This window comes from Patiria miniata, unplaced genomic scaffold (assembly GCF_015706575.1).
Source record: "Patiria miniata isolate m_02_andy unplaced genomic scaffold, ASM1570657v1 HiC_scaffold_9, whole genome shotgun sequence".
Lineage (NCBI taxonomy): Eukaryota > Metazoa > Echinodermata > Asteroidea > Valvatida > Asterinidae > Patiria > Patiria miniata.
The window spans coordinates 11,298,806-11,313,187 of NW_024037076.1; the positions used below are offsets into that span (position 1 = coordinate 11,298,806).

Below are 14,382 nucleotides of genomic sequence, written 5' to 3' on the forward strand. Positions count from 1 at the left end.
TGGTATGGCTAGTAAAAAAAACAGGCTAGAAAAAAAACAGTCAAACCACATTCGTGCTAACACTGCGGTCAAATTCCATCAACAGACAAAAGAGGTAACTTGTTGATACAGAAGGACTATCAACCACCTCCAGTCAAAGCATGGCCATATTAAATTCACCAGGGAATTTGTAACTGTTAAAACAGTCACTTGATTGATTTTGAACACTGTGATGGCGTAGCTAAAATTCTCAGCCAGAGAGGGAGACAGGGTCATCGGTTTTTTCGATGTTTATTTTTCAGACAGTAACACTCTGCAGTTTCCTGAAGTGGACAATCGCTGTCTTGCCGACAGACAGTCGTCCGCGCAAATCAGTTGGACGCTTGGCCCCCCGGGTACTAGCTCCGACGTAACTTGCAGAGATTCCTTGGACGGAGCCACTGTGGGGACTACCGGGGGTGTGTTTGGTGTTGGGATGCACCATGTGGTCTGCTCCTCGGCAACTAATGCCTTCCCAGACTGCCTGATCTCTTTCAGTGTTTCAGGTAATTTGTCCTTTTTTTTTAGAGCTCATGTCATAACAATATTAATTCCATCTCCAACTTCCTAAAGTGGATAAGGGCCATCACATTCCTTCAATTTAATAATAGTCAACATTATTATCTTCATTATAATCACGATCAATATGATTGTCGTGATCTTCTTCATCACCTTGTCATCATTAATATTAATGTTAACATCATCAAAAACTCCGACTTTATACAAATAATGAATGTTTGAGAGTGCAATGGTAAGAATCATTTCATGAGGTGACAGATGAGGAACATTTCATCTGTCACCGAATGAAATGATTCTTTCCGTTGCACGAACGTGAAACATTCATTATTTGTTTTATATAACACCTGAATAAATCCTTGTCATCTGATTGGTTGACTTTTAATAGCCAGTTTAATCAGGACAAAACTGTGTAAAAGTTCGACAAGTATGTCATATTTATATTAATGCGAACTGTTGGACAGGATCAATTTTTCTCGATTTAAAACAGTGCCACCAGCAGCAGTGGCACCGTGCAATGGAAGTTCTATTCACAGTGCAATAGAACTTCCATTGCACTGTGCGCCACGCGCGCGCCGTGCGTTGGTTCGAATAATTCAATGACATGTGATAAACGATCCACCAATAAGATGACTGGGATTTATTCAGGTGTTGTATAAAATGCGACATCATCTCCATCAACCTACCCACCTTTGTCATTGTGATCATCATCATTGCCATCATCCCCGTCTTAACCATCACCACTCTCCCCACACCACCATCATCAATTAAAGAACCATCATTGCCCGCACGTCATCAGTATATGCCACGTTAACATTATGATGAGCATAAGTAAGATGTGTGGCTTTGCATGGTGGAGATACTAATGAATGAAAGGTTTGCGGAAACATCAAAATACGAATAGTTTCTCAACTAAGAGGATGGTTCTGAAAAGAACCAGAGATATACATTTGACGTTCCGGTCAGTATGCCCAGACCATCTTCAAAAGAGTGACAACGGTCAGAGCATACTGACCGGAATGTCGAGTTTAAACCTCTGCTTTTTTCAGAACCATTTGCTTAGTTGATAAATTATTCGCACATGCGTGTTTTCACAAACCTTTCATTCATAATTATGATGAGCATGTTTGTATTTTTTTTTTGGTACGAGTTTCAGACAGGTACTCCGCGCAGGTTCCCATTATTACGTGTTAATCTTCTGACTGTCTAAGCACTTGAATCGTTCCAAGTTACTGCAAAAGACGTAGTTGCTCGAAACTTTTTCAATATTTTTTTTCGATATTCGTTGAAATAATTGCGAGTGTCTAAAACAAGGAAAATAAAGGTTTGGAGATGTTTGAGAAGAGCAGTTTCCTTGTGATGCGGCAAAGGTACAATCTTGATCATTTGTTCCCGTATAGATTTCCCGTCTCTGACAGTACCGGCAGTCGGTGATCAGTGCACGGATCCAGGCATGAACACATCTACAGTGACATGGACCGAGGTTCAAGCCATGGACGCTGGTGAAGTCACCATCGATTGCACAGATTCTGGTGATGGCGTTGGTGTCGGTATTGCAGGAGGTGTATTTGGTGTAGGGCCACATACCATCACATGCTGTGCTGTCAATGATGTTGGGTGTTCAGAGTCAAAGGACTTCACGTTCATTGTCATGGGTAAGACAGTGTTCTCCCGAGGGTTTTTTTTTAGGGGTGGGGGGAGGCGGTCTACCCTGCTAAAGGTTTTGCGGCCATGCTCAGGTTTTGCTACCGTACTCGAAAGTTGTATTATTACAATACAATGTATGTTCATTATGATTTCACTGAAAGCAAAAACTACCTAACTTCATGCATTCCTAATTTTTGGGCCGCAAAAAGCATGGAAAGATATGTCTTGACGTGAGAGTTCCCTCAAAGTTGCGCCTCGTGGCACTCTCGCTAATTTATTTCCCGAAGCGAACACTGAGATCAAATTAAAACACGCTAAATGTAAAAGCACAGTACAGGGTGAGTAAAAAAAAACGTCGGGACCATTGTTTAAGTGAAGTTCTACATGTAACACTTTCAAAATATACATGATTTAAAAGCCCAATTCATAAGCCTTCTTTTAGTACAAGAATCATTCAAATCTGTCATGTACTTTTTAAGTTACAAAATTTTAAACACAACCACCGTTTTAAAGTTCTGTCAACGGATCACAAAACGGTAAATGTTCTTTCAGCAAAAAAAGGAAACAAACCACCTAGGGATGTGTGTGAATTGTTTTTGTGTTGCTCCGTGGACAAAACTTAAAAACGGTGGTTGTGTTTAAAATTCCGTAACTGGAAAAATACATAAGTGATTCCAATGATTCTTGTACTAAAAGAATGCTTAAGACGTGGGCTTTAATATCCTAGATTTTGAAAGTGCTACATGCAGAACTTTACTAGAATAATAGTCGCGACATTTTGGGTTTCGCTTTTTTTTTTACTCAGCCTGTAGTTACGATAGCACCTTCCAGTCAGTCTCTTCTCTTGAAACAAGTGCAGAACATCAATACAATGTATAGCCTCGCACCGAATCTGATGCTAGAGCTTAGGCCACTAGTTCTGCCCTGAACTGAGTTAGAATTTTGGAGAGATCTTTTAGTTATTCCAATTCATCTGAAAATAAACTTTGATTGTAAAAGATATTTTTTTCACACATTGATAAGTACCAAGTTTTAAAATGTGTTGTTTTGAGAATTTATTTTAGATGGATCAAATCGCTTCACAATCAGTACCCCTGTATTCAGCACTTGGCGATCTGCGCGATCTGATCTCGATCAACAAAGGCACTCGGTTATTCTGCTTAGTGTAAAGAGATAAATATAGTTAAGTGTCTTGCCCATGGACACAAGCACAATCTAGTGCCGTGGTAAACACGGGTTGTAACATATGGGTTCAAAACCCACATGTTGTGGCAAATGAGTTTGACACTGGACAATGAGCCAGAGTGTTCCACGCTCTTGAGATAGGACATGTCACTGTGCATTGGGTAGTGATTGTCAAGTTTTTCTTGTTGGTTTTTATAGAGGGCAATCTCGTCCCATTTGGAGAAGAAATTGGAGACTCCCTGTTGTCAAGGAAACGGCAAGGGGTAAGTTTTGAGATGCATGTTTAAAACAAAACAAAAAGGAGTCTGCCCAAATGTATTGATCCGGGTATTAACTTGGACATGATGCTCAGAAAGCACGAAAGTAAAATTAAGGCTTTACAATGCTGTCAGTGTTTCAAGTATAACTTTGTTGTACCTGTGTTAAAAGTGTGGTGTTGGTTGACTGCATATAAAAGTTGCGTGTGATTCCTGCAGAAAGTAGCCTGCAATGGCACATGTCAGTAGGCCATTATAAGAATGTCATCAAACCATCACATATGTGATCTAGCCAGTCACGAGTTAACAGAAATCAAATCAGTCAGGTCACAATATTAGTTAATAGGCAGAGGAATTCCTTGTCGCAGTTTATGGGCTCACGACTTGTGATAGAATTATGATGACTTGTGAATTTTGATTTGGCATCGGCTCCTTGTGTATTTATCTTGCAGCCACGCTCAGCAAAGGATCTGATATCACCTACCATCTATCCACCAAACTTCTTTCCCTTCGGCAGCAAGCTTTACGAAAAGCTATACGTGAGTATACAAAAGACAATAAGAAACCTGTTGATTTGGGTGCCGACAAGTCAAAGGTCAAGGTCACTATTCATAAAACAAAAGAAATGTTGTCAACGCGATAACTTGAGAAATGCTTTACTTAGGAACTGAAATTTTGTTTGTGGCTTGTTTTTGATAGTCTCAAGAAGCCTGTTAATTTTGGGACCCACAGGTCGAAGGTCAAACTCAGTATTGCTAAAACAATACTAATCTTCCATTTTGGTTAGGGACACTGGGATTTGCGCAAGGGGGATTGCGTAAGTCTCACTTGCAGTATTTTAACATCATCAATCGCAAGACACCTTTTTTCCCTTGAGTTAACATCCTGGAAAGTCACATATTGATCACGTCGTGACGCGGTACGTTGCACTTCATCATTAATAACATTCATGTCCTGATCTTTTACCATGCTCAGCTGATTTTGTGCGCTCTTTGATGCTGACTATTGATGCTGAGTTTTTGCAAGAAAGACCCGCTACACATTATTGACATTAAAGGGTCCATGTGATTTATTTTTTTAATACTGTCTTTGTAAAACCACCTTTTTTGTCCCTTTTAACCTTATTTCATTTTGATATTTTTTTTTTGATCTTATGCTCAAGAGAATTTGCATATTCATAAGCAAAATTGTGAAGTCAATTCAGGCAGAAACCTTAATGCTACATCCATTTCAGCACAAAAATAAATTGCCAGAATGTGTTATATGTTTTAGAAGTCTTTGTTAATTCGCTGTTGTTGGGTACATGACAGTACACCATTGAGCACATTTTCCAATAAAAAGGGTTTCCAATGACTGGGTTCACAATTTGAACAGAAAGCCTTGAACAGCACATATTGTCTCCCTGAAACGACATCACAGCAACAGCGCCCTCGTTTGTCTGGAAAAACTGGGAAAATTATAACTGTTAAAAGAAATGCGCTTTTCAATAAAATAAATCAAAAAAGAAAGTCAACATACACTTCAGAGGAAGAAAAGATTTCACAGAATATGTTCCCACGGAAAATTCATGACATGGGCTCTTCAACACTACTTCTCGTTTTTATGCTTCAATGTGAATATATACATCCTTTCTTTCTGCAGTTTACTGACAATGGAGTGATTGTCCTGTCCAACGACCAAAGCCTTGATAAACGAGCGTTCCCCAGTCCGCGGGGTAAAACTTTCCCCGGTGACAGGGCGATGATAGCGCCGTTTTGGGCGGACGTCAGAGCTAACGCCTTCACTGCCACAGATAATGTGTTTTGGCAGGTACGTCTCCCACTTATCGTTGTAAATGATTATATTTTGCTGAATTCAGTTTGCCAAACTGGTTTGTTTTAATTATTGTTTTAATTATATCGTTATAGTTTAATAAAGGGAAATCTTCTACTTGGTACTTGGTTGGTTCTTCTCCTGTCACAAGGGAGTATGACTAGGAGGCCAGAAACACCGGGCAAACCCCTTCTCTTAGCGATAAGTGTTACTGGGTTCTTTTACGTGCATTGCATTACACAACACGCGGGACCTCCGGCTTTACAACCCATCCGAAGGACGAAGCAATAATGGATAAGTGCCTTGCTTACGGGCACAAGTGTCCGGGCCCGGGTTCGAACCCACGCCTTTGTTTTCCTGGTTCGAACCCACGCCTTTGTTTTCCTCTGAAACACCAAAGCCACAGTCCGGTGCTCTTAACCGCTAGGCCATGACATTTCACATGACTGTAGCCGCATTTAAAAATTATTTCTTTAATATATTCACTTCAATCGGTGGATTGCGTAATTTTTTCGAGTTTGAAGGTCTACTGGTAAAAAGAAATCCTTGTGACATTTTACATCTACAGAGACAAAGTTAAACAGTTGCAGTTTGCGCTCATTAGATCTGAGATACATTTTGTTCGCCTTGTCTAGACGTAAATAAACCCATTAATCTGGTCATCCGGCACCAGTGTTTATTTTTTCATACAAGTGGTGGGGCATAGGGACAGAATTGTGCATTTTGTGATAACAGCATAAAACTTGGTATGTGAGGTCTTCACACCATGACAACAAAATTTCAGACATGGAGGCATTTCATATCTGACCCCTGGTGACCTTTGAGGGGTCAATAACCTTTGAGTACTCTATATATATTGTTCTTGAAAACATTACTTTCACATGACGAAGTATTTATAGTCTTCATACATTGTAAATAACGATTGTCAATTGTGAAAAAAATCACAATTGACCTCTGATGACCTTGCAGAGGTCAATGAGTTTTACAAATCCTATTTATAGATAAAAAGAGGATTAACTGTTCAAAACACCACATTACCCATATCTAAATTGTGGGTCGTCTTGCCATGATATGAATGTTCAGATATATAGAACTTTCATATTTGACCTCTGATGATGTTTGCGATGTCAATGAACTTGTATTGCCTGATTGCCGTTATTTATCACGTCTAATCTCCAAACACCTTTTTTTTTCATGACCGAAGTCTAGTTAGAGCAACATGAGTGCATTTCAAAAATGATTCTACAACATGACTGTGATGAAGTCAGACGCTAAAGAATTTTTTGCATGACCTCTGATCTCAATGTTCCTTCGTATAAGGACAGACACAGATGCGAAAGACTATACGCGGCACATCGGACAAGCATATCACTCTCTCTTCTTCTTCATCTCCTTCTTCATGGACCTGCACTGGACACACGGACAAAAAGACAAAACAGATACTGCCAAAAAAAAAAAACCAATGTTAATACCAGTCACAAATGTACATCTTTCAAAATTCCACATAAATAACACATACACATACAAAGAAAGAGTTCATTTCCAGCCACGCGTGATGCTATTTCGTTACTCTTTTCATGCTGCGCGCACTCAATTTCGACTTGTTGTCATACAATAAAGCTCCCAAAATTGAAGCTTTGGGCTTGGTTACGTGGCTATGCAAGTCCATCTGGATAAGGCATGGTGTAATAAGTACACAAGAGTAAATATTACTTGGCATATGTACATGTTCCGTTACAAAACAGACCCGCACAGATTTTTATTTCAATCTCATTATATTGCGTCTGCCAATAAAACAAGGAGAAACGAGGTCAGAGGTCACCTCAAAATTGTTTGTGGGGTCTGAATTCATAAAATGACTGTAAACTAATAGGTGCAATACCGTTCTTTGGCACGATAAAAATGGAGTTTTGACTAATAAATATGATAAATAACGGCAAGTAAGGTGAACAAAGTTCATTGACCTCTTTTGAATTCTTTTCATTGAACGAGTCAAGTTTTAGACTTGGGTCATGAAAAAGTGGCATTTACAATTGTGTAACTCTCATTAAGATCCATAAGTCGGCCATGGTTTTGCAAAGGTCATGATCTCTCGTAAGGTCACCGGAGGTTGAATATGAAATGACCTATATATTAAAATTCTCTTTATAGCACGAACACCTTTCATTTAGACATGAATCGTGAAAAAAAAATGGGGCTTAAAGAATAAATCTTTAACAAATCTATGAACAGGTTTAAAAAGTCATTGACCTCTCAAAGGTCACCAGAGGTCAGATATGAATTGTTCCCACATCTGATCATTATTTTTCATTATATGATGACGTATGACATATGACATGGGTCATAAGAAAGTGAAGTTTTAAAGAACACAATTTATTGTAAAGTTCATTGACCTCTTAGAGGTCACCAGAGGTCAGACATCAAATTGCATTTACGATCTGAAAATTTCCTTCATTGCATGAGGAACCATCGTGCGAAGTTTGATGCTTTTATCACAATTTGTACAATGTTTAAGTATATTGGGGCCAGGCTCACCATTATATTCCAACTTTTGCTCGGCAGGTGCACGATCAGTATGATCCAAATGTCAACCAGAACATGCTGGATGTTGTCAGTCTCATAGTTTCAGCCTACTACAGTGGTTTTTCAGCAAACTGGGCTCTGTCTATCACCTGGAGAAATGTAAAGGCCATATCACCCTCAAAAGTAAGTCTTCCAACATTATAAGAAATGTAATATTTCGATAACGTTTAAGGCCAAAGTCAGATGCATAATGGAAGAGGATTGACACCTTGAACACGTTTTGATACAGATATCTTATACAATTCAGCAGCTGTTTATCTCGTGGTTGAGTACCGCGAATTGTTTGAGCACAGACCATGGTGGAGTTTTTACTTATGTGCACTTGTTAATCAGTACATGAAAGGGTTTATTTAAGCAAAGCAAAGAATAACATTTCTTGTGGTTGATGTCTTTTTACAGTTTCACTTGGAAGTTGCGATGGGTTTTGGTTACAATGAAGACCTGTCCTGAAACTGATTTTTGCTTTTAAATCAAATGTATGGATTTGTTTAATACAACTAGCATATTATGAGTGCGACATGATTTGTTTTTGTTCAATAGGAGACGAATACCTTCCAAGCTTTGCTTGTGACTGACGGAGTCCGCGCTTTCGTCGTCTTCAATTACGATCCCTGCGGCATGAACTGGGACGCTAAGTTGTTACTCAACAAGAACGTCATCCAGGGCTTCACCTCCGGAGTCTTTGGCGAAACTGTGTATGTAGACATACCCGATGAATCACGGTTCCGCCCCGGTGGCATAGTGGGCAACACAGGGAAGACAGGACGCTGGGTCTACCGACTCGACAGCCTCCCGGACGGTTTTGTCAATCCGCGTTTGTCCTGCCACAATTGGTATCACCGCCAGGAACCGTACCCACTATTTGCCATCCACTATCCTCCGTTCGCAGACACGTGCCCATGCAGTCTGTGGAACGCCAGATTTGATTGGAGATACACTGAGGTCTCGCGATCAGTCGTCTTGCCCGCTGATGGAAATTCAGGATATCGTAAGTTACCTATTGTAAAATGTTATGTTATTTTTGAAGTCTTGTAAACAAAGAAAGCGAGCATTTTTTTCTCAAATGGAAGAAACGTCTGTAGAGAAGAAACATCTGTAGAGTTTGTATTGATTTGTTCTGAGCCAAATTGTCAACAAAGACAGGCGCCACATTAAAATACATCTCACGTGAGTGACAACTCACTGTGCAATATCAGGTCCTAACCTAGATTCAGTCTTAATCATGTGGCCTAATTGCATTTGAATGACAACAACAATTGCTCCAAGATTTCGATTTTTAGGACCAATTATTTGTACCCCCAGATTCATTTTCCAAGTAATTACACAGAATGCGTGCGTTTTCACCTGGAATTTGTGTGAAAAGTTAGCTTTAACAATCTTCCTTACGAGATAAAACACGGCCATTCAGAGCCGCTTCCTGGCTTGTTGTGCGTCAATATCTTTATTGGATGTGCACAGAAGAAAGTGTAACCGGTGAAATATTTGAAGCATATTTCAATGTTATCTTTTTTGGCACCTTTGTTTTTTCTTATTTCTACTGAAAGTTTTCTTAATATTTTATATCCCAATTAGTCAATGCGTGGGATTCTTTTTCACAAGTTTTGGATTGTTTTTATGTTCACCTATTTTCCAAGTATTGAAATTATTATTATCTACATTGTTTTATGTACATGTTATATTTTTGTTCATTTATTAAGAACCACCATGCGAAAACCTGTCCTTTGGCCCTGGGTGGGTCAGCCACACATTCCAAGTTTCTGGAAAAGTAATTACCTCCAGGCCTGACTACATGTACCCTATTCATTATTCATTAGACTCTAGGTTTCCTACAGTAGTTACTTTGTTTTATCACCCCCTTCTCTGTTTATTCATAATCCCTGTGTGGTTTGCCCAGGAATGTGAGGCACTGGCCAACATCCTGTGGTTTAGCTTTCTTCAGGTCAGTCTTGTATTAGCCACCAACGAGAGCACACCCATGTTATAAAAGTCTTTTAATTTAAAGAAAGTTTTACAGCGCTGGCTGCGCTTTGCTGCCATGCGGCCACTGAGGAGAAATAAAACAGTACATTTTCCATCTAAACTTGAAGATCCTGTGTTCCCCTGGTCACAAGCGTCGTAGACAGGATCAAGTTTTATTGTTTTTCAGTGGCTAGCTAGCACTGTGGCCAGCGCTGCAGTGATGGAGAAATGTCAGGGACATGATCATTGATAAAGCACCGTCGAGACTTTCAATTGAAGCATGGGGACCACTGCAGAGAGAAACCAAGTGCTGGAAGTGGAAGAGAGTCAGAAAATCATCATCATGATGGAAGAAGAGATGCAGCAGAAAGCTGGATGGAGAGCGACGCCCAGTGCAGTGGGGACAAGTGTGGATGTCTGGAACCATCTACACGGAGGGTGCATTGAAGCTGAACCAGCCCGTCAAGGGATTCAGCTTTGGCAGCCGTGTAGCTTGGGTCTACCTGAGAAGTAGTTCGGGGCCCAGACATCGCCATGTGATGCAGCTTGCGTCATCCTGCCCCCATTGTTTGGACAGCAACCTGGCTCAGAACGTCGATGGAGAGATGGCTGGAGTGTGGAGTTTTAAGCACAACTGCAGCAAGCGGTGATGAGGCAGCTAGGTACGGTTAGTGTTGGGAACCATCTACATGGGGGTGCACCTAAAGGTTGAACTGACCCGTCAAGGGATCAACTTTTGCAGTCATTTAGCTTGGGTCTACCTGAGAGGTACTTCAGGGCCCCAACATCTACACTATTTAACTGTCTCAAAATTCCCTCCTTGGGAAGCTGATACTTCGCTGATACTCGCCATAGCATTCAGAGAGAGAACTGAGAGGTGCGCTGTTTAATACCCATCTTGATGTTTGCTGCTACCCCCTGTTTCTGATGCATGATCCAGCCCAGTCTTCAACACAGCCCAGGACACTCACAAGCAGTGGAGACCCCATCCCCATGATATGAGAGTACATGAGTAACCCCATCTCTTTGCATGCAGTCAACCCGTCATCCAAACCCAGGACCTGGACAAGCAGTGGAGACACCGTCCCACGTGAACACTGAACATTTAACTCCGCCCTTCATAATGCAGGAAAAATATTCAGGACTCCATCAGGTGCCCATAATTATAGTTCTTCAAAATAACATCAAATTTGCAAATTGGATTTATCTTGCTTTCGTTTTCTTATTTTTAATTATGTTAACTAGTTTGTAGTTTTACCAATTACTTGAATTATATTTAGTCTTTAGTTTACTTCATCCATTCTGATTGTTTTTATGCACATTTTTACACGGAAGAAAATAATTTTCACACATGGTGTTGGTGTGGAACCCAACAATTTAGCAGTGGAGAAATGTAACCGGTGAAATATTTGAAGCATATTTCAATGTTATCTTTTTTGGCACCTTTGTTTTTTCTTATTTCTACTGAAAGTTTTCTTAATATTTTATATCCCAATTAGTCAATGCGTGGGATTCTTTTTCACAAGTTTTGGATTGTTTTTATGTTCACCTATTTTCCAAGTATTGAAATTATTATTATCTACATTGTTTTATGTACATGTTATATTTTTGTTCATTTATTAAGAACCACCATGCGAAAACCTGTCCTTTGGCCCTGGGTGGGTCAGCCACACATTCCAAGTTTCTGGAAAAGTAATTACCTCCAGGCCTGACTACATGTACCCTATTCATTATTCATTAGACTCTAGGTTTTCTACAGTAGTTACTTTGTTTTATCACCCCCTTCTCTGTTTATTCATAATCCCTGTGTGGTTTGCCCAGGAATGTGAGGCACTGGCCAACATCCTGTGGTTTAGCTTTCTTCAGGTCAGTCTTGTATTAGCCACCAACGAGAGCACACCCATGTTATAAAAGTCTTTTAATTTAAAGAAAGTTTTACAGCGCTGGCTGCGCTTTGCTGCCATGCGGCCACTGAGGAGAAATAAAACAGTACATTTTCCATCTAAACTTGAAGATCCTGTGTTCCCCTGGTCACAAAAGGATCGATCGTTATATCAAGTCAAGGTTTTTGAATCGTTCCTGTATATCTACGCTACCAGTCTATCAGCTGCTTCCGACTTAGGGCGGGGAACGTGCTTTGCCCCGGGGTCTCTTACTCTCCAGCTAACTCTCCACTGACTCCCAACTTCCAAACATATTGTTGTCTCTATAGCCAGCAAGATTGTGTAGGTGGCTCTTATATAAGGTTGTGTGTGAGATATCATCTACTGCCTCCCTCTTGTTAAATGCGTTTTCAAGCCCAAAAGGGTGCAATCTGTCAAAAGTGTTCTTTAATATAATAAATGTTTGTAAAATCACTTCTGTCTACAGCTGCCGTTTGCTACGTCAGGCTCTTCCAGGTTTCTTGGATCCCCGGTCCACGGTGCTGCTATAATCTGTTCAGCCGGGATCTTGTGTACGACGTCCGAAGTGCCAGGGTCGCGTCTGTCTTTGAGAGGTATCCGCTTGGGCCTATATTTTACAGGGCCAACTCTTTCGACCTGTGGAAAAGTAAGTGCTTGCAAAGTTCATGCATTATCTAGATTTGAAGTGCAAGGACATCTGTACGGTTCATTTACATGATTGCCTCTACGTTACGAGCACAGCCAATGAGTGATCGTTAATGCTACACTGAAAGTCTTGGTGAAAGTTAAGGTTTATATGTGTTTTATTATTCAAATAAACATTAATTAAACATTGGGAAAACACTGGCTGGTATTCCTGGTGATGATATTCTATTGACATTTTCTTTGTAAAATTTGTCAAAATTTGTCAAAAAGTCCGATTACAAGTACCTGTAGCTTTTGGTGTAGAAAATGTTTACCAGTTACAAAAAAAAATCACAAAATCAAAGTTTCTTTTGTTTTAAATCCAACAAACCAACACGAAGATCTTGCAGACATGTTTTCTTTTTCACATTTAACAGATGAAGATGTACTCCCACGCTATTATTGTTGTGAGAAGTCTACTCTTTGCCACCTGTACAGAAGATGGCGACCTCTAATGACTTGCAGGTGGTACAGGCCACCAGCCTGGGGTAAGTCATGAACAGTAAACATTTGATACAAGTAAACAACATTCACATGGAGATGATTCTTTCAACAGCCCTTCAAACTATTTGTTTGAATGCCCCTTGCATTCGAAAGGCCTGAAGGTTAAATTTTGGCGGCTTAGCTTTGGTCTAGCTGCGGCGAAGTCAATCGTATACGGCACCATCCTGTTCTTTTCTTCATGGCTTAAACAAATGAGAATTTCCGACCTCAAATAGAATGGAACCTAGGCATAAAAGAAATTAAACTAGGAAACAATTTTGCAACCTGACGCGATTTTTTCTTCATATATCATCTCATTGAAGGTCAGTCATTGCAAAATTGATAATAAGACATAAATCTGGGACTGAGAAACATTTCCAATTTTGTTAGGAAATACTTGGAAGATTTTCTTGATTTCCATAGACTTTGTACACAATCGCGGAAGAGGCGTCAGGTTACAACATGTTTTCCTTAAACTATATGTCATGGCATTAGACGCTCACAAAAATATACCTAGAAAGAGTGACCTTCCTGCAATGAAGTAATTTCTTTCAGGAAAACTGAAACAGAACTCTCCGCCATTGTTTGTTCTCTCTATTTATAAAACGTTCGTTAGTGAAGGGCAGATTAACCTTTCTCCGATGTTTCCTACATACAAATTAACCTTTCTCCGAACAAACAAACAAACAAAATATTGGTTGTAGCACTGGCTGCTAAAAGCAGATTTGAGCTGGCCAGCGGACCTCTGCAAGCTCTGTGGTTGAGCGAGCGCCAGTAAGCCAGTGGTCGATGGTTTAAGTCTTAATCATAAGTTGTTAATTGCAGTGTTTATTGCAGTTCTGGTTTTTTTATTTAAAAAGTCTGGGGTTTTGGAGACCCCCACGTCGTTACGCTTGATGGACTGGAGTACACCTTCAATGGTCTGGGTGAATACACACTAGCACTCATCGAAGATGACGATGGACAAAGAGTCTTTGAACTGCAGGGTCGCACACGACAGGCCGTGGATACGGAGACAGGGGAACTTAGTCAGGCTACTGTCTACTCTGGATTCGCTGCGGTGTACACAGGAGAAGCAAAGGTCTCTATGCAGACACAGATGAAGTATTTGAACAGAATGCCTTTCCAAAGATGTTTTTGACTTGATTTCCATGATTTGCCTATGTTGATCGATTTACATTGCTGCGTTCCCAAACAAATATTTTGTAAATCGCTTAAGTACAGTTGAACACCTTAATAACGAAGTCCTTTGGGACTTTACAAATTACCTTGTTACACCTTGTATTGACAATAATGGAAAACAATGAAGAAAAAAAGACTTGGGACCTACAATT

General features: G+C 40.1%; 1 protein-coding gene across 1 annotated transcript in view; it reads left to right on the forward strand.

Annotated features, from left to right (window-relative positions):
• LOC119720607 overlaps positions 1-14,382 on the forward strand; it is a 53,660-nt gene that overhangs the window by 19,317 nt on the left and 19,961 nt on the right. Inside the window, exons 18-27 of the mRNA XM_038190342.1 lie at positions 282-524; positions 1,935-2,189; positions 3,565-3,629; positions 4,076-4,162; positions 5,265-5,432; positions 7,998-8,141; positions 8,559-9,006; positions 12,348-12,527; positions 12,943-13,053; positions 13,909-14,129. Coding sequence (XP_038046270.1) covers positions 282-524; positions 1,935-2,189; positions 3,565-3,629; positions 4,076-4,162; positions 5,265-5,432; positions 7,998-8,141; positions 8,559-9,006; positions 12,348-12,527; positions 12,943-13,053; positions 13,909-14,129 — 1,922 coding nt within the window. The remainder of the gene's footprint in view (positions 1-281; positions 525-1,934; positions 2,190-3,564; positions 3,630-4,075; positions 4,163-5,264; positions 5,433-7,997; positions 8,142-8,558; positions 9,007-12,347; positions 12,528-12,942; positions 13,054-13,908; positions 14,130-14,382) is intronic.